The sequence below is a fragment of the Crinia signifera genome, chromosome 9 (genome assembly GCF_055691185.1).
Source record: "Crinia signifera chromosome 9, ASM5569118v1, whole genome shotgun sequence".
NCBI lineage: Eukaryota > Metazoa > Chordata > Amphibia > Anura > Myobatrachidae > Crinia > Crinia signifera.
Genome location: NC_139225.1, coordinates 137,834,728 through 137,859,121, shown reverse-complemented (window position 1 = coordinate 137,859,121; position 24,394 = coordinate 137,834,728). Strand labels below are relative to the sequence as shown.

The window sequence follows — 24,394 nt, the reverse complement described above, 5'->3', positions numbered from 1 at the left end:
GCCCGCCACTAAGAGCAGCCCACCCCCCGCCACCACCACCAGCTGGCCGGACCCTGCCTCCCCCCACCCCCACCACCGCTTAAGATCTGAACAGGCGACGGCGATGCACAGGATCGTGCATCGCCATAGCTATGGATATGGGGCATACACACGGGGTGATGTGGGCATAATTTCTAAGCGTTCTAGACAGATCGGGTAGAAAACTGCCCAAAATCACCCCATGTATATACCCTTACACTGCAATTTAGATTGGAGTTTGGACACACCACACACAAAACTAAATCTCTGCACATGTTACATCTGCCCAACTGCAGTGCAGCATGGTTTTGACATGGTGCGCAGTTGCTTGCATTATTTGCTTTGCTTCCAACTCGCAATTCAGCATCACTACCTGTATCAAATTAGACAATATAAAAACAGTATGCACACATCATCAAACGGCCCCTACCCCCACACAAGGCACAAGCAATAAGTTCATTGTTTAATGTAGACATGACATGACAGGACAGGACATGACAGGACCTCATTGTCAAGTGGAGAATCAGTGCAGGTGGAAACAGTGACATCTGGAGGCTGAAAGATAGTACTACACTTCACAAAAATAATTGTGATCAATACAAAAAGACTTCTTTATAATGTCAGATATAAGCACAACCAAAACTGCCATTAAGGTGAAGATGACATTATATGGAGTATAAGTTATGCTGGCATCTAGCACACTCAGGGCAAAATATATACCTTGGGCAACAGAGTTCAGACACATGCACAAAGCACAGGCAGATGCTTGATGCAAACAGTGAGCAAGATTTCATTGGTTTGTGCTCAGCTGGAGATGGTGACAGTGCTGGCAGCATTTCATCCATTGTTCCTCCAAGATATTCATATAGGAAGAACTGTACGGATACAGGATATCAGAGGAGAAAAGAGAGTTCTTCCTTTCTATTAGGGAATGGTCTTAGACACTCTTAAGAATCTTCTTGGCTTTAGTATTAGCATCTTGTATCCGATCTTCATTCACAACAACCTGGAACAGAGAAGAAGACATTGGGGTTTATTGACACAGTATTGGGGTTGTAAAACCAGGAATGGGTAAAAACCGGAACCGGACCAGACCCTGGAAGGCCAAACCAGACAGGCTCTAGTCATCAAACTGTGTCATTCCAGAGGATGTAGTGTCCGGTCCAGGGGGTGCCTGTCAGGGGGTGTCCAGTTCAGAGGGGGTGCCTGTGACACCTGTCACCAGAGAGACTGGGAAGGAGATATTACAGCCTTCCTGTATGGTCCTGTGATGTATTAAAAACCGAAACGGTTCAGGGGAGGCTGTAATATCTTCCTCCCCATCTCCCTGGGAGAAACCCCCAAACAACATTACATTGATGGCAAGAAGAGAAGGCTAGAACAGGTAAACAATATCTGGTGATGCTGCAGATATGGCTGACACCAGTATTAACCATAATAAGCCCTTCAAAGACGGCCTTCAGGCATCCTCAGCAGCAGAGGAGGATTTCCTACAAGGCACAATTATAGGGGAAACAAAAGAATGTCTGTTGTGCGGTGCACAAGAGATGAACAGATAAAATATAACCTTTATTAGTACATCATTTTTAAAAGTTTCAGCAAAAATTTACAAAAACTAAACATACAACATGTAAGGACTAATTAGACAATATAAAAAGGAAATGACATTTCTGATGTTGCGGGGGTTAGCAAATAATCTTTTGGTGTGTACGGTGTATAAACTGTAAGATAATTGATGCAATTGCAATTGTAGCAAACAGTGATACTGTGAGCTGACACAGTATTAGTTCGCAACGTTCTCTCAAGGCAATGTGACAGCAAAGAAGCCGTGTCCTTACAGCATGGGAACCATGTCCCTATATAACCAATTATATCAAATAATTTCTGTATTTGTAGGAAATCGGATGCAGGGAGCCGCTCCTTTTCACCCCGCTAATTGGTTTGTCACAAAAAACTCGGCTTCTAGATTCAGCTTCTAAATTGGCCCTGGGGAGGGTTAATACTCATATTCTAGGTGCCAAGAGAGAGATCCGAGTGTTGCTGAGTTTTATATGCAGCACCACAGTCAGTGTCCGGATGGCTGTCTGATGCAGCGTGTAACGCCGCTTGAAGGTATGCGGCGGACCACTGCTGCCAGCGACACTCGTACACACACTTTTAAATAAATCTAAGTTAAAGCAGTGAAACATAAATCATTGTAATCAAGCCCCCCCGCTAACGTGAAACGCCAACGCACGTTTCACTATAAGCTTTTTCAAGGCCTCAGAGAATTTATCGGTAGCCTGTGAAATACAAAGGTATTCTATAGATGCTGGCAGCAGTCAGCAGCAAAAATAGTATAGTAATATGGTTTATTTGAGGGAGGAGGGCCCCAAACCCAGTGCCAGATTTCCCACTAGGCACGTGCCTATGGGCGACATCTGCTGGGAGGCGGCATGGCATCTCCCCCCAGCAGGTTGCTCTTTCATGACTGGCTCTTGCACAGGCAGGCAGTGACAGTGCAATTGTAGGAAGGCACTGCGTGCAGAACTATGGTACAGGCAGCGCTCCTTGCTCACCCCCTCTGAAAAGCTGACAGCCACCGGAATCACTGAGGAGTGAAGGGCTGTGGCTGCTGAGTGATGGTACAGCCGTCCTATACTATGTTAAGCTGTAGACTGCAGCTCCGTGATTGAGTGCACACAGACTGCAGGAAAGAAGTGGGCGGGCCACGGATCGGGTTCTCTGGCAGCCAGTTGACCTGTCCAGACTGAGGAGAGGCAGAATGGAGCTCTCCTGTCCCGTTGTGTGCCTGTGGGCCTTATTCTGGTTCACTCCTTCTGGAAACAATCTACGTTTCGGGGTTCGCCAACCCTGATTCTGATCCTGATGAGGGGGTCGCCGAACCCCAAAACGTAGATCGTTTTTGGATTAAAAGCATCCACTGTGTTTTCACCATTTACCAAGTCTCCGAGTGCCACTTCTTCTGTCCGCATATATATATTTATATATATATATATATATATATACACACACACATTATATGTAGAAAGAGAAAGAAAGAGAGAGAGAGAGAGAGTATTAGGAAGCACTCTCCAGCCCAATTATGCAGATGAAGCAAAGCTGTGTTTTTAATCAGACTTGTAACATTGTAAATTGAGGATACTCTAAATAAAGTATGTATATATATATATATATATATATATATATATATATATATATATATATATATATATATATATATATAATTGTGCAAAAACGCTGGCACTCAACTCCATAAGGAAACCTTTTGCCCGGTGCTTTCAGTATAAGTACAGGCAATGCTGTCCCATGTAGATAATAGGAGAAGACTGAGTCACTCGGGACTGGTTCAATAACAAACAACTCATAGCCAGACAATGGTTAAGTTGACGTTTTCAGCCCTCAGGCTTTTTATGTAAGCTGTTTTGATAAAAGCCTGAGGGCTGAAACGTCAACTTAACCATTGTCTGGCTATGAGTTGTTTGTTATTGAACTAGTTGGAAGGTGCGGCACTCACGATCTTTCACACAATAAGCTGCAAGCTGCCACTGTGGTATCATCAACGTTTCAAAACTTTATTGTTTTGTCATCAGGATAAGAATGAAATCATACACTGACCTTAATATAGGAGAACACACACCACGTGCAGGCGCCGGTTCAGTGGGCGGGACTGTGTACCCGCCCCCTCGTCCAGCATGAATGACGTCACCCTCCGGGGACGCGCATTCGAATGACAACACCATCACCATAACAACAATAATAAACACACAAGAAGAATACGATCCAGCGCTGTAAAGAACAAATAACATGAAATCAGTAACATGAAATCAATGGTCTGAATAGGCAGGACATAACATAAACAGATCATTAGCGAAATACCCCTAATGGTAACATTTCATTTTGACCCCGGGGGGAGATGGTGTCCAACTGATGGATCCACCAGGACTCTTTGCGCAGTAGTGACCTTGCCCGGTCCCCTCCTCTTTTGGATACAGGTACACAATCAATGGCTCTGTATCTAAGACTGGATAAGGGGTGCTTTTTAAGGGCGAAATGCCTCGCTACTGGCTGGTCGCTTTTACCACTGGCGAGTGCATTACGGATGGAATGCCTATGCATCGCCATGCGTTCTTTTAATTTGCGCTCCGTCTTCCCTACATAGCACATGCTACAGGGACCGGTGATTAGATATACGATGTATGTGGAATTGCAGGTGAAGTGGTATTTTATGGCATACGTTTTTCCTGAGTATGGATGATTGAACCTATCAGCTGTCTGCAGGAACTGGCAGGTGACACATGAGCATCTGAAGTTACCAGTACGAATGTTGTCCAACCAATTAGTGCTGGTGGCATCTGGTTGGTAACGTATGTCAGTTTTGACAAGCAATTGTTTGAGATTTTTACCCTTGGTGTAACAGGGCCTTACTCTCAACTTATCAGATGGTAGGGCTTTATCACTGGCTAAGATAGGCCAATTCTTTTTGATTGTGGACACAATCATGGGCGCAGCCGTGTTATAGCGGGTGACCATGGGTAAGATTCCCTCAATACTTTTATTGATGGTTCTTTTTTTCAGGAGTGGTTTCCTATTTAATTTGAGGACCCGTTCTTTACATGACCTAAGGTTGTGTCTATCGTAGCCCCGTTGCTCAAGTTTCTCGCAAAACTCTCCCATTTGTTGCTCACAGATATCATTGTCACTGTTGATGCGTTTATATCGCAACATCTGCGAATAAGCTAGACTCTCTATCAATGTTCTCGGATGGCAACTCTGCGGTTGCAACATTGTGTTGCGGTCGGTACTTTTAATGAAAACTTTTGTCACCAGTGTGTCGGCATTATATGTAATGTCGACATCTAATAAGTGTACTTGTGTAGAACTAATCTCAGAGATAAATTTGATGGGACTCAATGTGGTATTATGCTGTTCGATGAGATTTAATAAGGATAGGGGTGTCCCCCTCCATAAAACAAACAAGTCATCAATAAAACGCTTAAACGAAAGACAATTGGTTTGAAAAATGGAGTTAGAAAAAAATACATCTGCTTCTATGGAGAACATAAAAATATTCGCAAAAGAAGGGGCTACTGAGGATCCCATAGAAACACCACACAACTGCAAATAAAATACATTGTTCTGTAATAAAATTTCCATGGCAGCCACAATGAACTCGATCTTGGTAATTTCAAAGTCACTCTGTGCAACCAGGGTATTCTTACAGATAACATCAAAGATATTTTGTTACCAGCTCACCCGACTGTCCCGATATTCTACACCTTGCCCAAGGTGCATAAGGGCCTGGACCCTCCACCTGGTCGCCCCATTGTGGCCGCCCAAGGGTCACTATTGCAGCCCTTAGCAACTTTGATCGATGATTGGCTGCAACCGCTTATCAAAAAGAAACCATCCTTTTTGCTTGATACGACAGACTTTTTATTGTCCCTCGAACCCTTTCACAAATCGAGTGTTATTGGGTGCCTGGCTACTATTGATGTGACGGGATTGTATACAGCCATACCCCATGCGATGGGATTAATGGCCCTGCAAAGGTTTCTGGTTGCACAGAGTGACTTTGAAATTACCAAGATCGAGTTCATTGTGGCTGCCATGGAATTTTTATTACAGAATAATTTTTTCTTATACAACGATGTATTTTATTTGCAGTTGTGTGATGTTTCTATGGGATCCTCAGTAGCCCCTTCTTTTGCGAATATTTTTATGTTCTCCATAGAAGCAGATGTATTTTTTTCTAACTCCATTTTTCAAACCAATTGTCTTTCGTTTAAGCGTTTTATTGATGACTTGTTTGTTTTATGGAGGGGGACACCCCTATCCTTATTAAATCTCATCGAACAGTATAATACCACATTGAGTCCCATCAAATTTACCTTTGAGATTAGTTGTACACAAGTACACTTCTTAGATGTCGACATTACATATAATGCCGACACACTGGTGACAAAAGTTTTCATTAAAAGTACCGACCGCAACACAATGTTGCAACCGCAGAGTTGCCATCCGAGAACATTGATAGAGAGTCTACCTTATTCGCAGATGTTGCGATATAAACGCATCCACAGTGACAATGATATCTGTGAGCAACAAATGGGAGAGTTTTGCGAGAAACTTGAGCAACGGGGCTACGATAGACACAACCTTAGGTCATGTAAAGAACGGGTCCTCAAATTAAATAGGAAACCACTCCTGGAAAAAAGAACCATCAATAAAAGTATTGAGGGAATCTTACCCATGGTCACCCGCTATAACACCGCTGCGCCCATGATTGTGTCCACAATCAAAAAGAATTGGCCTATCTTAGCCAGTGATAAAGCCCTACCATTTGATAAGTTGAGAGTAAGGCCCTGTTACACCAAGGGTAAAAATCTCAAACAATTGCTTGTCAAAACTGACATACGTTACCAACCAGATGCCATCAGCACTAATTGGTTGGACAACATTCGTACTGGTAACTTCAGATGCTCATGTGTCACCTGCCAGTTCCTGCAGACAGGTGATAGTTTCAATCATCCATACTCAGGAAAAACGTACGCCATAAAATACCACTTCACCTGCAATTCCACATACATCGTATATCTAATCACCTGTCCCTGTAGCATGTGCTATGTAGGGAAGACGGAGCGCAAATTAAAAGAACGCATGGCGATGCACAGGCATTCCATCCGTAATGCACTCGCCAGTGGTAAAAGCGACCAGCCAGTAGCGAGGCATTTCACCCTTAAAAAGCACCCCTTATCCAGTCTTAGATACAGAGCCATTGATTGCGTACCTGTATCCAAAAGAGGAGGGGACCGGGCAAGGTCACTTCTGCGCAAAGAGTCCTGGTGGATCCATCAGTTGGACACCATCTCCCCCCGGGGTCTAAATGAAATGTTACCATTAGGGGTATTTCACTAATGATCTGTTTATGTTATGTCCTGCCTATTCAGACCATTGATTTCATGTTACTGATTTCATGTTATTTGTTCTTTACAGAGCTGGATCGTATTCTTCTTGTGTGTTTATTATTGTTGTTATGGTGATGGTGTTGTCATTCGAATGCGCGTCCCCGGAGGGTGACGTCATTCATGCTTGACAAGGGGGCGGGTACAAAGTCCCGCCCACTGAACCGGCGCCTGCACGTGGTGTGTGTTCTCCTATATTAAGGTCAGTGTATGATTTCATTCTTATCCTGATGACAAAACAATAAAGTTTTGAAACGTTGATGATACCACAGTGGCAGCTTGCAGCTTATTGTGTGAAAGATCGTGAGTGCAGCACCTTCCACAAACTATATATATATATATATATATATATATATATATATATATATATATATATATATATATATATATATATATATATATATATAGAGCAAACTTAAATTATAGCATTAACAGCCCCCACCAGTACACTAACACAATAAGAACTGTAGATATACAATTGTACACATATAGAAATCGGACACACAGCTAAACAAATATAAATAATATACACACAGATTCACAAGCACCAAAAGCACATAATAAACACTGAAGACTAGCATAACTCACATTAAAAACCAAGGAAATAATAGGAATTATAATATTTGATAAACATAGACCACCCCCGATTATAGGCACTTAATATTAGGGAATTGGCTAAATCCTAGCATTCAATACCCACTCACATGAGATTCTATACATGCACTATTTTCACTTAAAAATAAAAAAAGGGTGGGGAGTGGAGGGGCAAAAATGATGTGCCTAGGGGTGGCCTGACACCTAAATTCACCCCTGCCCAAACCGGTATCCTGCCTAGGGCCCCATGAGGTCTAAATCCACCTCTGCTCAGAGGACTGCGCCCTAAGGTCCTGGCACCCTTAGGCAGCTGTCTCATAATACCACCACCTTTGGCAGCAACGCAAATGACAGTCATTAAGTCGACGCCATTAGGTCGACATGCATTTAGGTCGACATGAGTCTAGGTTGACATACAGTAAGGTCAACATGAGTCTAGGTCGACATGGGTTAGGTCGACATTCAAAAGGTCGACATTTTTTTTTTTTTTTGAGCCAACATGTGCCCTACCATGCACTAGGGCATGGTGGGAGAAACATAGCACCGCGAGGGGACGCGGTGCTATGTTTCAGTGTCCTTTAGGGACAAAAAAAAACCCCATGTCAACCCTTTGACCCTGTCGACCTAATCCATGTGGACCTAGACTCATGTCGACCTTCCTGCATGTCAACCTAATGGTGTAGACCTAATGTCTGTCTAACAACTTGCTGGTGACCTAATGATCCACACCCACTGCAATCTAAACTGCTTCTTTATATAGGCCGGAGGCAGAACTCTGGGAGGCAATAGAGTCATCTGCCGCCGGTCTCCTGCTCCCAAGGGGGCACCTCTCCGCCCCCTGCAAGTTTAAATCAGTTATTTAAAAGCCAATGATATTGCTTCTGTGGCTGAGTTCTGAAATATATATGTGTTATCTATCTATATTTATTAACAGAAAGATATATTTTATATAAGGTTATATAGGGTTATGTGTGTGTGTGTATATGTGTGTGTGGGGGGGTACCAATATATATCTTGCCTCCGGGCAACTGGAACAAACTTACGCCACTGATATAGGCTGTATGCATGTTAAAATACATATATTGTCATTTGTAAACATTATTAAGGGCCTTATTTTGGTTCATTCTTTCTGACAAAATCCTTCTTAGATGGGCAAAACCATGTGCACTGCAGGTGGGGCAGATGTAACATGTGCAGAGAGAATTAGATTTGGGTGGGGTTTTACTTCAAAGTGAGATCTATATTGCAGTGTAAAAATAAAGCAGCCAGTATTTTCCCTGCACAGAAACAAAATTACTCACCCAAATCAAATTCTCTCTGCACATGTTACATCTGCCCCCCCCCCTGCAGTGCACATGGTTTTGTCCATCTAAGAAGGATTTTGTCAGAAAGAATGAACCAAAATAAGGCCCTAAATCTGTTAGAAGGGTAAATAGCACTCTTTTAGTCCCCGGTGTCCTTGACTGACCTTCTCCATGATTTTCTCCACTTGTTTGTTTTGGGTATCAATTTCACTCCCGACGTCCAAAGCCATGCTGCGGAGATTGCCCAGGATGCTACCGACTTGGTTTAAGTTTTCCTCCATTTCATCCTCACGAGCATCCCTGGTCACCCTGCAGGAAAAGATCAGCAGTGGGTCTGGGAAGCGGGATTTGGCCCTGGCATGAAGGATGAGGACCTGGAAGGATGAACGCAGTGGCAGGTAGTGAATGAATAAGCTGGATGACAGAGGTGGTGGTCGCATGAGATGGGTTTGGCTCTATGAGAGTAAAGAGGTGGTTGGGATGGACATAACGAGTCTTGGTTTGCAGGACAGTTTACCTCCTGATGTAACTTCCGCTCATCCTCATCCGTTCTCTCTCATCAGCAACATGAGAAGGCTGAGCCGACACAACGTCGTCATTAACTTTGCCCCAGGATGCTCTGTAGGTGGTGCTGTTGACCAGTCTGGGAAATGGTGTGTGCACCAGAGAGTGGAAGGATGAACGATAGGAGGGACAGAGAATGTGCAATACACAGGCGTGTATGACTATAATCAGTGAGTCATAACAAACAGGAATATATAGATACTTTTCATAGGTAGGGAAACGTGACTTATTTGCATACAATGCTTAAAAGACGATAAAATAACGGGAAAGGTATCGGACTTGTAACTTTACCAGGTTTCCACCAAAAAAAAAGTTTCCGTTTTTATAATCCTTGCTCAGAACAAAGGGCCCGATTCAGACCTGATCTCACGACTGCGAATGTGCACGGCAGCCGATTATCAATGAATTCCGCATGTGTATAGACAACAATGCGCATGCATGACACCCGGCAGCTATGAACTCCTGCAACTTTTTCTGATCGCTGGCCGTTTCGTGGCAGCGCTAAGAAAAATGCGCACATGCGAAAAAATGCTGGAAGTGACAAGAAAACGGCGGGGAGTGTTGGGGAACACGCAGGCGTGCCAATCCGGCTTAGGGGAGGGTGTGTGACGTCAGCTCCAGCCCGGATATGCCTGTTCTCCTCACAGGTGCCGAGTAAGTCTTTGGCTATTCGGCGCCTGCGATGACTTGTACCCTAGGTAAAAATCAGTTGATGGTTTGAGGCTTGTGATGGATTTTGGGCTCATTCGCATAGGTACGAAGTCCTTCGTAGTGAGACGGCGTCTACCTGGACGCTTGCCGCTGCACAGTCCCAGCCCTGTGATCAGGTACAGTATGAATTGGGCCCAAACTCTATAGAGTCTGAGCACCTCGCCTAGCTCCCTACTCATTGCCTGCATAGTAAGAGGTGGACCAGGCACCCCTAACGCACTGTGACACTCTAAGGAAAGCCTAGAAACTAGGGTGTTCTGGTGACATCACCATGCAGGTATTGGGGTAGCATACACTGATTGCATCTCACTCCGGGAAGATAACCTGTAACCTGCTGTCCTGACCAAGCACAGGTCAAATGTAATAGGGTGAAGCGGCAATCATTTACACTGCAAAACATACTGGCCTACTTTCAATGTCTCCTCTCCGGCAGGGCAGGCGACAGGGGGGGTCAAGGGGGACAAGTGTGACAGGCCCCAGAGATATAAAGGGCCCCAGAGCTTCCATGCCCGGGCACGGCCACTGCCTGTACTAGCTGGCCTCTCAGTGACCCTTGCGGGCCGGTCGTCTACTGTGCACCATCTGTTTTTGGCTGAGTCTGACTGATTCACTGTGTGCCACTGCCATCTACTGTGTGTGCGCCCTGCCACTCAGCGAGCAGATCCATCTACTCTGTGAGTGCGCACGGCCTGGTGCCACAGGCGCACAGCCTTACCCACCGCTGGTGCTGTGGCCTCAGTCTCTGGCTCCTGTACTTTTACTGCGCAGGTCATCTGTTCCGCACTCTGCAAAAGACCTGCCCTGCCTGCTCGTAGTGCTCAGCATTCTATTGTGAAAGTGACAGGCCACCAGCAGCCGGAGCCAGTAGGAAGCAGCAGCCAGGAGCCAGGCCAGCAGGCTGAGAATGAGAGAAGTCCGCACCTGAAAGCAGGATCTGGAGCAGTGAAAGGCTCATGCAGGAGGGCCCCAGAAATATCATTGTACAGGGCCCAAAGATTTCTGTTGTCGGCCCTGCTCTCCGGGAGAAGCCCAGAGAGGAGACTGTCAGCTGCACTTCGGGGGGAGGGGGGGGGGGGCAGGGCCTGGTGTAGGCATCACCAAGCCCTGGGGTGGGGTTAAATGGTGCTATTTGCATATTTAGCCCCGCCCTTCCCCACAAAAAGCTGCATCTCGAGTACGGTAATTTAATAAGGCAGCCAGGGAGATGCAGGAGGTCCGGCAGAATCCGGGAGGGGGACCCAATTTCGGGGACCCTCCCGGCCAATCCGGGAGTGTAGGCAACCCTGCTGCAAAACCAGATTGATTTTGCCATGTGATTCCTGCTTTAAAAAAAACTGGGAAAACTCTTCCCAAATCTCTCACTTTCTGAAACTCTCACCCTATTACATTTGGCCCATTGTGTGTAGTCATAAAGGCCAGGGAAGGTTCCTGAGGACTTGATTTAGAACATTTACATCGGGAGATGTTCTGTGCTCAGAGTAATATGATTGGGTGACTGACAATAGGTAGTGGGATTCTTACCCATAATGTGCACTGTAAGTATCACACTGAGCACTTACCTGTCACAGGAACACAGTCCACAGCATTTCCCCATATCCGTGAGGTTCTTCTCTGCTTCTCGCATATCCTGATTTATATGGTTCAAACCCTTGTCAATACGCTCCAACTGTTCTAGAAATGTAACATTGGGAAGATGAGATTAGATAGATAGATAGATAGATAGATAGATAGATAGATAGATAGATAGATAGATATTGAACAACATTGCTTTGTGCAAATAACTACAGCAGAAGAATGTTACAGGGACCTGATGAGTTATTTATTTATGACCACTAGAAGGCACTAGAAGATAATATACAAGTGTGGCTGAGTCAAGGGGCCCCCATACACTAGTCAGACCTTTCCTAAGGACAAGTCGGACCAAGTCGGACCTTAAGCTCCCCCAGCAGATCCCCAGGAGACTCACTTACGATTTGGCACTTGATGTGCAATAAATCACGTGATCCCAGCCAAGGCTACCGAAGGCTGCCAGATCCAATACATCTATAGTGCAGCCCTTTGGTTCCACGGCACCGATCCAATGTGTATCAGGACCACGCAATGGGTCAGAATTAAGCCATGCACACACACTTCGTTTTGCTTTAGATTCGATGTTAGATTCGATTTTCTATTAGATCTGGCATTAGATTTTCCCATTCAATTTGGCATCAGATCTGTACTGTTGCATTAGATATCGATTTCAATATCGAATTCGATTTACATTCATGGTACATTGTACACGTTCAATTTACTGGATCGAATTCGATATTTCCTTGGCTGCACAGTCTATTTTTCTTTTCGATCTTGAGAAAATGGGGGCACGCATCGAATCGAATGCAGTGTCCTAAAAACCATTTGATGTGGATTCGATTTTGCTTCTAAAAGCAAAATCGAATCGAAAACAGGGAAAAATCAAAGCATGTGTACAGAGCTTTAATGGTAAAACCCCTGGGATTTGAAAGTTTCCATCCGATTTCTCGGGCTGATAGGTCGGAATCGGATGAAAAAAGCCCAAATTCACTGAATATATGGGCACCTAAAGACTGAGCTGAAACTCTTCCCACCCACCAGGATAACATGGTTGACATGGTTCTAGGTCAAAAGGTCATTAGTTCGACAGGTCGTTAGTTCGACAATGTCTAGGTCAACAGTCAAAAGGTCGACATAGGTTTTTTCACTGTTTTTTACCTGAATGTTAACGCAGTCGGCTGCGCTCACGATGCGTCGGGCACACTATTTTATTCTCCCACCACGCCTTAGTGGATGGTAGGGCATGAAATACCGCCTGTCGGCACATGTCTGCTCAAAAAACAGTGAAAAAAAACATATTGACCTTTTGAATGTCGACCTAGACACTGTCGAACTAATGACCGGTCAAACGAATGACCTTTCTACTTAGAACCATGTCGACATTTTCCTATGTTGACCTAGACCCATGTTGACCTTTTCCCGTGTTGACTTAATGACTGTCTACCATCATGCTGTAGACCAAATGTCCGCATCCCCCTTCTAGAATATAATAGATAGCATCTGATTGGTTGCCCATAGCAACACATACGTGACGACATTTATTTTCTCCTCTCTGGGAGAAATGCTTTGTACTGTCACTTTTTTCTTGTTTTGTGCTCTTTCTGGACTTTGTAAGGCGCTATGGTCTCATGTAGTGCCATAGTAATGAAGAATAATAAAATATTTTATTATCCGATATACAAAGTTATTGTACAACAATGCTAAATTTACTAAATGAAAACAAATAAACAGAATAATAAGTATATCATTAATCTGATCAGCACATCATTCATATTTTTACCACTAGAATACAATATAAATGATGCCTCGTTTGAACAACATAAAAGAGCTAATGAAACCATAATTGACATTAATAGTAGATTTTATCCTAAATAATGTGGATGAAACCATTGTCGCTCCACTCTAGTTGTCCTTACAGAATAATATGGGAAGATGAAATGGAAAGATGATCGATGTTAATTGATAGATGAGAGATGTTATGTCTGTCATCTCTTTTTCAACCACTAGAGGTCGCCGGAAATTAACAAATGCCGGATTTACAAAAGCAAAAAAAAAAAAAAACGCCAAAACCACAATTGACATTAATATTAGAAACGGATATGGTCATTAGGTCGACTACTGAAGGTCGACAAGCCTTAGGCCGACACCTGAAATTCTTCGACTTGGCTAAGGTCGACAAGCATTAGGTCGACAATCGGAAGGTAAACAGTCAAAAGGTCCACATGAGTTTCCCACTTTTTTTTTAGCTGACATGCCGACAGGCGGTATTTCATACCCTACCATCCACTACGGCGTGGTGGCAGAACAAGATAGTGGCACACCGCCTCCATGTCAACTGTGTCGGCATTCGGAATAAAAAAACATGCCAAACTCATGTAGACTTTTGACTGACAACCTTTACATCGTCGACCTAATGCTTGTGTCGACCTTAGCTATGTTGACCTATTTCTGGTGTTGACCTAAGCCTTGTCGATCTTTATGCAGTCGATCCTATGACCCATACCCTTAAATACAGGGGACTTTATAGCAGGGTACACCACGATTTTAATCAACGATATGCACGATAACGATGTCATTGTATATATCGGTCAGTGTGTACCCAGTATATCGTTAACGCTGTGCATTCCCATGGATCACTAACAATATGCCCAATCGTCTGTACATGCACTCCAATCTGACTATGTCGTCAGTGACTGCATGTGCGGGGAAGGGGGGGTGTCCAGGCGCTGAATGACATCGTTTGTTTACGCGCCGCCACTAATATTGTTTACAGTGCCGCATATCCTGCAGTCAGCAGTGACTTTAACCCACACACTGAAATTGATTTATTATCCACTATGTTTAACGCTTTCCCTGCTGAAGCTTTTCACCCCTGTCCTGAGGCTAATTTTTTTTATGTTTTTCGCTTGACATAACACCACAACATCCTTATAATTTTTCAGAAATTTGTGTGCACCCTAAAAAGCCCAAAAAGTGGTGTGGTTTTTAAAACATTTAAGGAAAGGAGTCAAAAACAAACATGATTTTTTTTTTTGTTTTCATCTTATAAACACCAGGAAGAATTAAAGGGTGGACCGTTAAAAAAATCTGAAACAAGATGGGATAGATCTGGGGTTTAAATTTCCTCTCCCCCTTCACCATTCCCCCTCTCCATAGTTGCCTACCCTCCTGCAGACTCCATGAAATAGGAGCAATCTCCCTCTCTCCCTCATTAGTCTAGCAATCTCCCTCATGTCACCTAGCCCACATTACACTGCTACATCATAGTTACCTCCCCTCCTGCATTCTGCAGGAGACTCCCTGACATAGCAGCAATCTCCCTCTCTCCCTCATTAGTCTAGCAATCTCCCTCATGTCACCTAGCCCCCATTACACTGTTACATCATAGTTACCTCCCCTCCTGCATTCTGCAGGAGACTCCCTGACATAGCAGCAATCTCCCTCTCACCCTGATGAGTCTAGCAATCTCCCTCATGTCACCTAGCCCACATTATGTAGCTGTTACATTTTTGAGAAAAAAAAGGAATGAGAGACAGATACATTTACATTGAACCATCAGCGCCATTTCCCAGCATTGGTGATAAAACACAATGATCCCTCTGGCTACATGCATTGCTTGTGCCCATTTATATGGAGCAACGTGTAAAACACAATAGATGAACAATCCCTGACACGTAACAGTGACTTTCCTTTGACAAGTATAGTAGCTCTCATTGGGGCAGATGTATTCAGCCTTAACAAGAGATAAATGCAAGGGTGATAAAGAGAGATAACCGTCCAGCCAATCAGCTCCTTACTGACTGTTTTCAAACACAGCCTGTAACATGGCAGTTAGCAGGTGATTGGCTGGACGTTTATCTCTCCTTATCACACTTGCATTTATCTCTTGTTAAAGCTTAATACATCTGCCCCACTGTTTTGGGGCACATCTACATTTGGATATAAGTAATTCCAAAGATTCTTGGTGCCACGTTCACAATCTCTTTTCACAATCTCTCCATATATGGAACTAGGGTAGAGCATGACACCACCCCCCCCCCCCCCCCTCAATGGGGCGCAGTGCAAAATTCTACTACCAACTATAATCTCCCTGAAACTAGTTTTTAAAAGTAGGCAAGTATGCCCCACCCCCTTCACCTGGTGATCAGCCTGTTGGGGGGAAGGTAAAAATTTGTGGGCCTCATCCTGCGCGGTCTAGTTGTATATCCAAGGGGTTGATGCTGGAGGAAACTATTTCCAACAAGGCACCCCTGATTCCCTCCCCTTCCATGAGTCTTTAGGGTAAATCGGGAGGAGCTGATATGTCACTCTGTGGCGCACAGGTAAGTGGTGTGCTGGATTCAGAGGCGTAGCGAGCCCGGAGCCGGCGGAGCACACGCTCCGGGCGCAGGAACATAGCATGGCGCCGGAGCTGTGCTGTCACCGCCAGCTCCCTCGCTCGCCCGCTCCCCTGCCCGCTGTGTGCGGGAGAGACTTCCGTGGCCGTGCTGCTATATAAAATTCATTCATAGCTCCTGCTGGCTGGACCGCTAGCTAATAGGCGCACTCGGTCCAGCAGCCACCAGTTGATTGGCTGCTGGACCGCGAGCGTCCATTGGCTAGCGGTCCAGCGGGAGATATGAATGAATTTTACATAGCAGCCGCACGTCTCTCTCCTGGGGGAGGGGGGGCACAGCAGCACAGGCAGCAGAGGCAGGGAGGGGGGGACTCAGAATGCACGCAGCACAGGCAGGGGGAGGTGGATCAGGATGCAGCACAGCAGCACAGGCAGGGGGGTGAGTAAGGTCAGGTGTACTCCCACCCTGCTGCACCCCACCCTCGCATCCACCCTGCTGCACACTACTGCACCCACCCTACTGCACTTACCCTCCCACACCCACCCTGCTGCACCCACCTACACTGCTGCATACTACCGCTCCCACCCTCCCACCCTGCTGCACACCGCCACTGGTGCACTGAATTGAAAATAGCAGGCCGCTGCACAGTTCTGCCCCCCTTGGCAACGAGCAAATTTAGTCCCCTTTGGCATCGAGCATGAAGCCCCTTGGCATCGAGCATGAAGCCCATTGGCATCGAGCATGAAGCCCCTGGCATTGAGCATGTAGGTAAGTGGCACTTATGTGTCAAATGTATAATGGGCATTGCAGTGTGTTATATAGTATGCAATGGGCATTGCGGAGTGTTATATAGTATGTCATGGGCATTGCGGAGTGTTATATAGTATGTCATGGGCATTGCGGAGTGTTATATAGTATGTCATGGGCATTGCGGAGTGTTATATAGTATGTCATGGGCATTGCGGAGTGTTATAGAGTATGTCGTGGGCATTGCGGAGTGTTATATAGTATGTCGTGGGCATTGCGGAGTGTTATATAGTATGTCTTGGGCATTGCAGAGTGTTATATAGTATGTCGTGGGCATTGCGGAGTGTTATATAGTATGTCGTGGGCATTGCGGAGTGTTATACAGTATGTTGTGGGCATTGCGGAGTGTTATATAGTATGTCGTGGGCATTGCGGAGTGTTATATAGTATGTCATGGGCATTGCGGAGTGTTATACAGTATGTCGTGGGCATTGCGGAGTGTTATATAGTATGTCATGGGCATTGCGGAGTGTTATACAGTATGTCGTGGGCATTGCGGAGTGTTATATAGTATGTAATGGGCATCATGTGTGGGCTTATGTGTAATTGGAATTACAAAGTTCACTAATGCCCTTGCTCCGGGCGCCGTGGCACCTAGCTACACCACCGGCTGGATTACAGCCATATTCTGTAGTAATCATTCTGCTACCACAATCTATAGCCTCTTCTGTATCTGTGTCCAGTCTCACCTCCCTGCTCATCCAGCATGACCAAAGTCCGTATTCCAGCATCTTTACTCTGCCAGGTAAAATAGTAAAACATGATTAGTGATGAACATGTGTTCTTTATACCGTAGGCAGTATTTTAAACACCATGTCAAGTTCTATTTGATTGTCAGATAATCCACAACGATGAGCATGTTACCCTTTCTGTAACAAAATATCATTACCACAGAACCATGTCCCGGGTAACACCTGAGCCAGATTCCTTACTGGATCTCCGTCGTCTCCCAAATTGTGTTGGTTATTGTTATGCAATTTCTGGCATAAAAGGAAGAGTGGGATGGTTAGACCAATCGGCAGTCATGCTTGGTGATGTCAGCACATGGTTTGTCAGTGCAGGGGGCGTGGCCAGCTAGGATTAGATCATCAATTCATCAAATAGTTTAAACCAGGATTGACCTCAGGGGTAGATTTATTATGCTCTGTGAAGTGATAAATCAGCTCCTACCTGTCATTTTTCAAACCAAGCCTGTAACTTCACAGTTAGGAGCTGATTGGCCGGTGATAAAAACCAGACACTTTATCACTTCATCTAGCTTAATAAATCTTCCCCTCAGAAACCTGTGAAAGATAGCTGGCAGGCTATGCTGGGATTTGTAGCTTCCTAACACCTATAAAGCACGGAAGGAGTGGTGGTCAGCATTACTGCCTCACATATCTTGGGATCAATTTCTCCCAAAGCCCTATCTGTGTGGAGTTTGTATTTTCCCACCAAGTTTACTTTCCTTTGTGTGTTCCGTTCTGCTCCCAAACTTCACAAACACATTCATGGGTCAGTTGGTGGGGATTATAGACTGTAAGGTCCTCTGGGGCAGGGACTGATGTTTTTTGACTGACATACGTCTATACAAAGAGCGGTTTGTTAATGATGACTAAAGCCACATGTAGCTACAGTATGCAAAGGCCAATAGTACAATGATAAGGACTCAAATCCCAAGGACAGAGCTCGGGACGGTCATAGCCATAGTTGGCGGCATTCTGGGACTTATATCCATGAAATGGGATGCGGTAATTTGGTCTACTGCATTATGGTCAACAGTCATTAGGTCGAATCCATTAGGTCGACATGCTAAAAGGTCGACATGACTCTAGGTCGACATGGGAAAAGGTCGACATGATTCTAGTTCGAAAGGCCATTAGTTCGACAGGTCATTAGTTCGACAAGGTCATTAGTTCGACATTGTCTATGTCGACATTCACAAGGTCGACATGGAGTTTTTCACTGTTTTTTGAGCCAACATGTGCCGACAGGCGGTATTTCATGCCCTACCATCCACTAGGGCGTGGTGGGAGAATAAAATAGTGTGCCGAGCATAGCGAGGCACCGTGCCCGACGCATTGCGAGCGCAGCGAGCGATGCGAGGGGATGCAGTGCACTTTAAACTGTGTCCATGTTGACTGTGTTGACATTCAGGTAAAAAAAACAGTGAAAAACCCCATGTCGACCTTGTGAATGTCGACATAGACAATGTCGAACTAATGACCTTGTCGAACTAATGACCTGTCGAACTAATGACCTTTCGACCTAGAATCATGTCGACCTTTTCCCATGTCGACCTAGAGTCATGTCGACCTTTTAGCATGTCGACCTAATGGATTCGACCTAATGACTTTCGACCATAATGCAATAGACCAAATGATCCCAACCCCCCACTACTCTGCAGAAGGCAGACTAGTAGGCATCTATGTGTTCCAACTGAATAATCTGGAACACATATAAAGGTTCTAGGGCCCGATTCAGAACTGCTTGCTAGGCTGCGTTTTATCAGAGCCTAACGAGCAGGTTAACGTCGCACGGCAGTGTACTGGCAATTCCCCGATTAGCCATCCATGCTGAATTAGCCCCATATTCCACAGCGCTTTACAAATCATTTTTTCGCCATTTACATCAGTCCCTGCTGCGGTGGAGCTTATGGGTCTTCCCTTTCGGCCACATGTGAAGGGATGTCTACCCCTACATCCCTCGCATGGTACCAAGAGGATTCGGCGGCAGAGAGGGGTGGGCGTTCAGCCGGGCGGCGTGCAGCGTTAAGGTGCTCGCTAGGTAGCGAACGACCATTGCCTAGTGACCAACCTGAATCACCCCCTATATTTCCCCATCACATATACACGCACAGGTTAATTTTTAGTTGGGAGCCAATAAACCTACCTGTGCATTTTGGAGGAAACCGGTGCATCTGGTGAAAACCCACACAAGCATGGGGAGAATATACAAACTCCACACAAGTCCATACTGATGGTATATAAATGCGTACACAGTTAAAGAAACAGCTCCTGTACATGTGGCATAATACACATAGTTCCTGATTCTGGCTGGTTTGCAAAAGCAAACTCCTTCTTTAATGGACAAAACCATGCTGCACTGCAGGTGGGGTAGATGTAACATGTGCAGAGAGTTAGATTTGGGGAAGTTATTTTGTTTCTGTGCAGGGTAAATACTGTCTGCTTTACTTTTACAACGCAATATAGATATCAGTTTGAAGTACAAACCCCACCCAAATCTAACTCTCTCTGCACATGTTACATCTGCCCACCTGCAGTGCAAAGAAGGAGTTTGCTTTTGCAAACGAACCAGAACCAGGCCCAGTCTCCAAGGATAGAGATGATCGGGTGAGATTACCCTACGGGCATTGTGCTACTAAGGATTCTGTCAGCCATGTCTCACCTCTTCCACTAACTGCACCATCCGGCGGGTGATGTCCAGAGACTGCAAGAGAACAGGAATACAGCTTACTGTGTGCGGAGGGCTCCGGTACATCCAGCTACACAGCACCCATACACATAACGCCCAGCATCAGCCCTGACCCCATTACCTATACAGGATAGACGGAGAACTGTATCATTATTTCCCATCAATGGCTTGTCCACAGATTCTGCTCTTTCATGGTCCTACTCCACTACTCACTGCTGCCCCAATCCTCCCCCACCACCATTACAACCCCCGTCCAACCCACACCCTGCCAAACATCTCCCCCACAGTGATGCAGCCCAGAGTAAAGTGTAAATATAGGGGGTCGGGGAGATGAAGTGGTGTAGGAGTCATGCTGGGTGTGTGGCAGTGTCATAGACATACCGTTCAGTCTTATGTGGAGTGAGGGCACCAACCGCCACTCTGCCCAATCACACTGCAGTGCCCCCGGTAAGTCACATTCCACACTGCAGTGCCCCCAGTCTTAAGGGCCCCATACACTACAACAAAATGTCTGACCTTGAAGTCAGATGGAATTTCCCTTGAACTCCCCCTGGACCTTCCCAAGAGTGAGTCCATCAGACACCCCCCTCCCCCCCCATTCTTGCCACCATCCCAACTTCACACCTCCTACCACCAATCCTCCCCACCACCACAGTTCTCTCCCGTGACTACAACCACCCCAATCCTTGCCTTTGCCACAACTGATACCACACCTTCCCCGCATCCAGTCCTCACTCACCTCATTAGTGACCTGGTCCAGGCACCGCTTCATCTGTAATTCATTATCGAGTTTCCTCTTATACTCCATCTTATACTATAGGGAAAATGGGGGGGCTGGTTTTTGTGAGAACAGTATAGGAACAGTTAATGGGGCAATAAAGTAAAAAGTTAATTGGTTCAGCAGATGAATAGGGAGTTGGAAAGAACAATAAGAACAGTGCCAGGGAAAAGGTAGCAAAACAGTATATGCAATATGGAAGCAGCACAGGGACAGTGAGATTAGGGACAGCCCAGGAACAGGGAGAGCATAGAGGCAGTGCAAGGACAGGTAGAGGATGGATGCGGGATGCGGCACGGGGGCAGGGAGAGGATGGAGGTGGCAGGGAGAGGATGGAGGTGGCAGGGGAGCAGGGAGAAGGCACGGGGGCAGGGAGATGGTGCAGGGGCATGGAGAGTAGGCGGCCCAGAGGCACGGAGAAGAGGGAGTAGGGAAGGCCATCAACCATCAAATACTCTAAATCATTGATGGTTTAGGGCCGATGTTGAATACTTTTGCCATGATGATGGCAGCAGCACAGTGGCAGGGCGAAGAGGGAGGTGGCTCAGGGGAGGGGAGATTAGGGTGGCAGCAAAGGGGCGGAGAGATGAGGGTGGCAGCACAGGGGTGGAAAGATGAGGGTTTCAGCACAGGGGTGGAAAGATGAGGGTGGCTGCTCAGGGGTGGAAAGATGAGGGTGGCTGCTCAGGGGTGGGGAGATGAGGGTAACTGCTCAGGGGTGGGGAGATGAGGGTGGCTGCTCAGGGGTGGAAAGATGAGGGTGGCTGCTCAGGGGTGGAAAGATGAGGGTGGCTGCTCAGGGGTGGGGAGATGAGGGTGGCTGCTCAGGGGTGGGGAGATGAGGGTAACTGCTCAGGGGTGGGGAGATGAGGGTGGCTGCTCAGGGGTGGAAAGATGAGGGTGGAAGCACAGGGGTGGAAAGATGATGGTGGATGCTCAGGGGTGGGGAGATGAGGGTGGCTGCTCAGGGGTGGGGAGATGAGGGTGGCTGCTCAGGGGTGGGGAGATGAGGGTGGCTGCTCAGGAGTGGGGAGATGAGGGTGGCTGCTCAGGGGTGGAGAGATGAGCGGGGCAGCACAGAGGTGCGGAGTTGAGGGAAGCGGCACAGGGATGAGGAGATGAGGGTTGAGGCACATGGGTGGGGAGATGAGGGTTGAGGCACACGAGTGTGGAGATGAGGGTTGAGGCACACAGGTGGGGAGATGAGGGTGGCGGCACTTAGGCAGGAAGATGAGGGAGGCGGTACAGGCATTTGGGAGACGAGGGAGGCGGCAAAGGAATATGGAGATGAGGTAGGCAGCAAAGGGATAGATAGATGGGGCAACAAAGGAGAAAAGAGAAGTGGAAACAGAACTGCAGGTAACATAAATAAAACAAATAGGGAGGTTATTCAGAGAAGGTGCCCACACATGGTGAGAAGTGTGCTAGATGCGATTTGAGCCATACAATTTGGACTGTACACTGGGTGCAATTTGAAATACATCCGATGTTTTACCACACTAGTCAATAACAGGGTACATGTGATCTAGTTTAAAAATACATGCCTGCACATCCTTTTTTTGCCTTGCGATATGGACTACACAGGAGCGCACATCGTATCGCAAGGAAAAATAAACATGGTGCGATTTGAACTAGACGTGATAATCACACCGTGTGTGGGCAGATGTAACGTGCAGTTAGATTTGGGTGAGTAATTTGATAATCTGATTAAATAATACAATGAATTACTCATTTTACAGTGTTACAAGAGTTTAATTACAGAAACATATACTGTGCAACATACCAAACCTCATAATGGGCCTTATTCAGGTTAATTTGCAAAGCAAAGATGGTTTGCTAATGGACAAAACCACGTGCACTGCAGGTGGGGCAAATGTAACATGTGCAGCAAGTTAGATTTGGGTGGGGATTGTATTTCAATATTATATCTGTATTGCAGTGCAAAAATAAAGCAGCTAGTGTTTACCCTGCCCAGAAACAAAATATCCCATCCAAATCTAACTCTCACTGCAATCTAACTCTCACTGCAGGTTACATCTGCCCCACCTGCAGTGCAGCATGGGTTTGTTTATTAGCAAACCAAATGTGCACTGCAAATTAACCAGAATCAGTCCCAATATCTCTACAGTGAAACCACATCTCACATATCTACATAGCAAAGACAAGTATCCTATCATGACATACGTTCTGATATTACAGACACCCTATAGCGACACAGAGACAGCGATGACAGACACCCCACCTGTGTGTCCAGCACAGAGCATCCAGCGGAGACTGAGAGAGCAGCAAGTCGCGTTTCCCAGCAACTTGTGATTAGTTGTCACCCTAAAACTATCATCCAATAACGGTCCTCGCATAAGTGAACCGTTGGCTGCCACAGCAACGTCTGGGAAACATTGCCATAGAAACGGCATCCTCCTCAGAGGGCGGGAAATGACAGGGACAGTAGAGCACCAGGGATACTTATCTGCTCATAGAGAAGTGGGCTGGAGGGGAATTATATTTAGGAGGGAAATCATCATCATTAACATTTTACACAAGAATCCCTTTAGATGTCATTTTTACATAAATATGCATATTTCTATTGTTCTCATTTCGCCCTCTTTCCAGGGAGCTTCCATGGAGCGCACTTGACAAAATATGTGATTGGTAATTATTGGTCACAATGGGTGTCATTAGTACAGCCAGCTGTTCTGTGCTTTTCAACCACAATTTATCCTGTAAACTGTTGTTGTTGTTTTTTTTATTTTTATTATTGAACAAAAATAGACCATGCCGTTTATGTTGCTGTGTATAGTGGGTTATATTTTCATGATCTGTAGTTATCAACTGTAATGTCCTATTTCTTGGCTCTTGTTCTGGATGTAAAACCTAATTTTATATATGCCTTCCTCTGTTCCCACTACAGATGACTGCTCCCAAGATCGCCCATTTAACAAATAGATATCACACCTGTCCACTACTACTCAGTGGCGCCAAGAGGGGATGGGGGTACTCTTTACCTGAGCCTGTTTAATGGGCCTGGATCGCACACTCCTCCCGCCCCTTCTTGCTCGCCGAGTTCCCCGAACAGCTGCGATTGGATGTTTTGCATAAATATCCATCCGCAGCCTTGAGTGCGTGGTCAAAATAATTTGATGTTTTCCGACAATCGAATGATCTGGAACGTACCCGCAAAATTAAGACACTCTCAGGTGCCTGAGCTTTGCGCGTTCCCTGTAAGGAAACAGGGCGGGCTGCTGACATCCAATGATGTCAACTGCCCGCCCGCGGCAGCTGCGTCACTGCCTAATTTCCATGTAAACGCCCAGTGTTTTCATGGGAACTGTACCG

The 24,394-nt window shown here is 45.8% G+C and overlaps 1 protein-coding gene across 2 annotated transcripts; it reads right to left on the bottom strand.

Annotated features, from left to right (window-relative positions):
- Nucleotides 1–72: 72 nt before the first annotated feature.
- LOC146036725 (synaptosomal-associated protein 25-like) lies at nucleotides 73–23,439 on the bottom strand. Of its 2 annotated transcripts, none has more exons than XM_083160620.1 (8): nucleotides 23,304–23,439; nucleotides 21,023–21,117; nucleotides 20,257–20,298; nucleotides 17,559–17,607; nucleotides 11,716–11,827; nucleotides 9,399–9,524; nucleotides 9,046–9,190; nucleotides 73–1,024 (listed from the first exon to the last, which is right to left on the bottom strand). In XM_083160620.1, exons 2-8 carry the CDS (start codon nucleotides 21,089–21,091, stop codon nucleotides 956–958), a joined length of 612 nt encoding a protein of 203 aa, XP_083016746.1. In that variant the 5' UTR covers nucleotides 21,092–21,117; nucleotides 23,304–23,439; the 3' UTR covers nucleotides 73–955. The 2 variants fall into 2 exon arrangements, with proteins under 2 accessions (XP_083016746.1, XP_083016747.1); XM_083160621.1 differs by having other exon boundaries at nucleotides 21,023–21,097; nucleotides 23,304–23,437.
- Nucleotides 23,440–24,394: the final 955 nt, after the last annotated feature.

Coding starts and splice junctions, on each gene's coding strand:
- LOC146036725 (XM_083160620.1), bottom strand. CDS start 21,091: ATGGAGTATAAGAGGAAACTCGATAATGAATTACAGATGAAGCGGTGC. Junction 9,191..9,398: donor AGCGGAAGTTACATCAGGAG/GTAAACTGTCCT, acceptor CTTTTCCTGCAG/GGTGACCAGGGATGCTCGTG. Junction 1,025..9,045: donor TGGAGAAAATCATGGAGAAG/GTCAGTCAAGGA, acceptor TCTCTGTTCCAG/GTTGTTGTGAATGAAGATCG.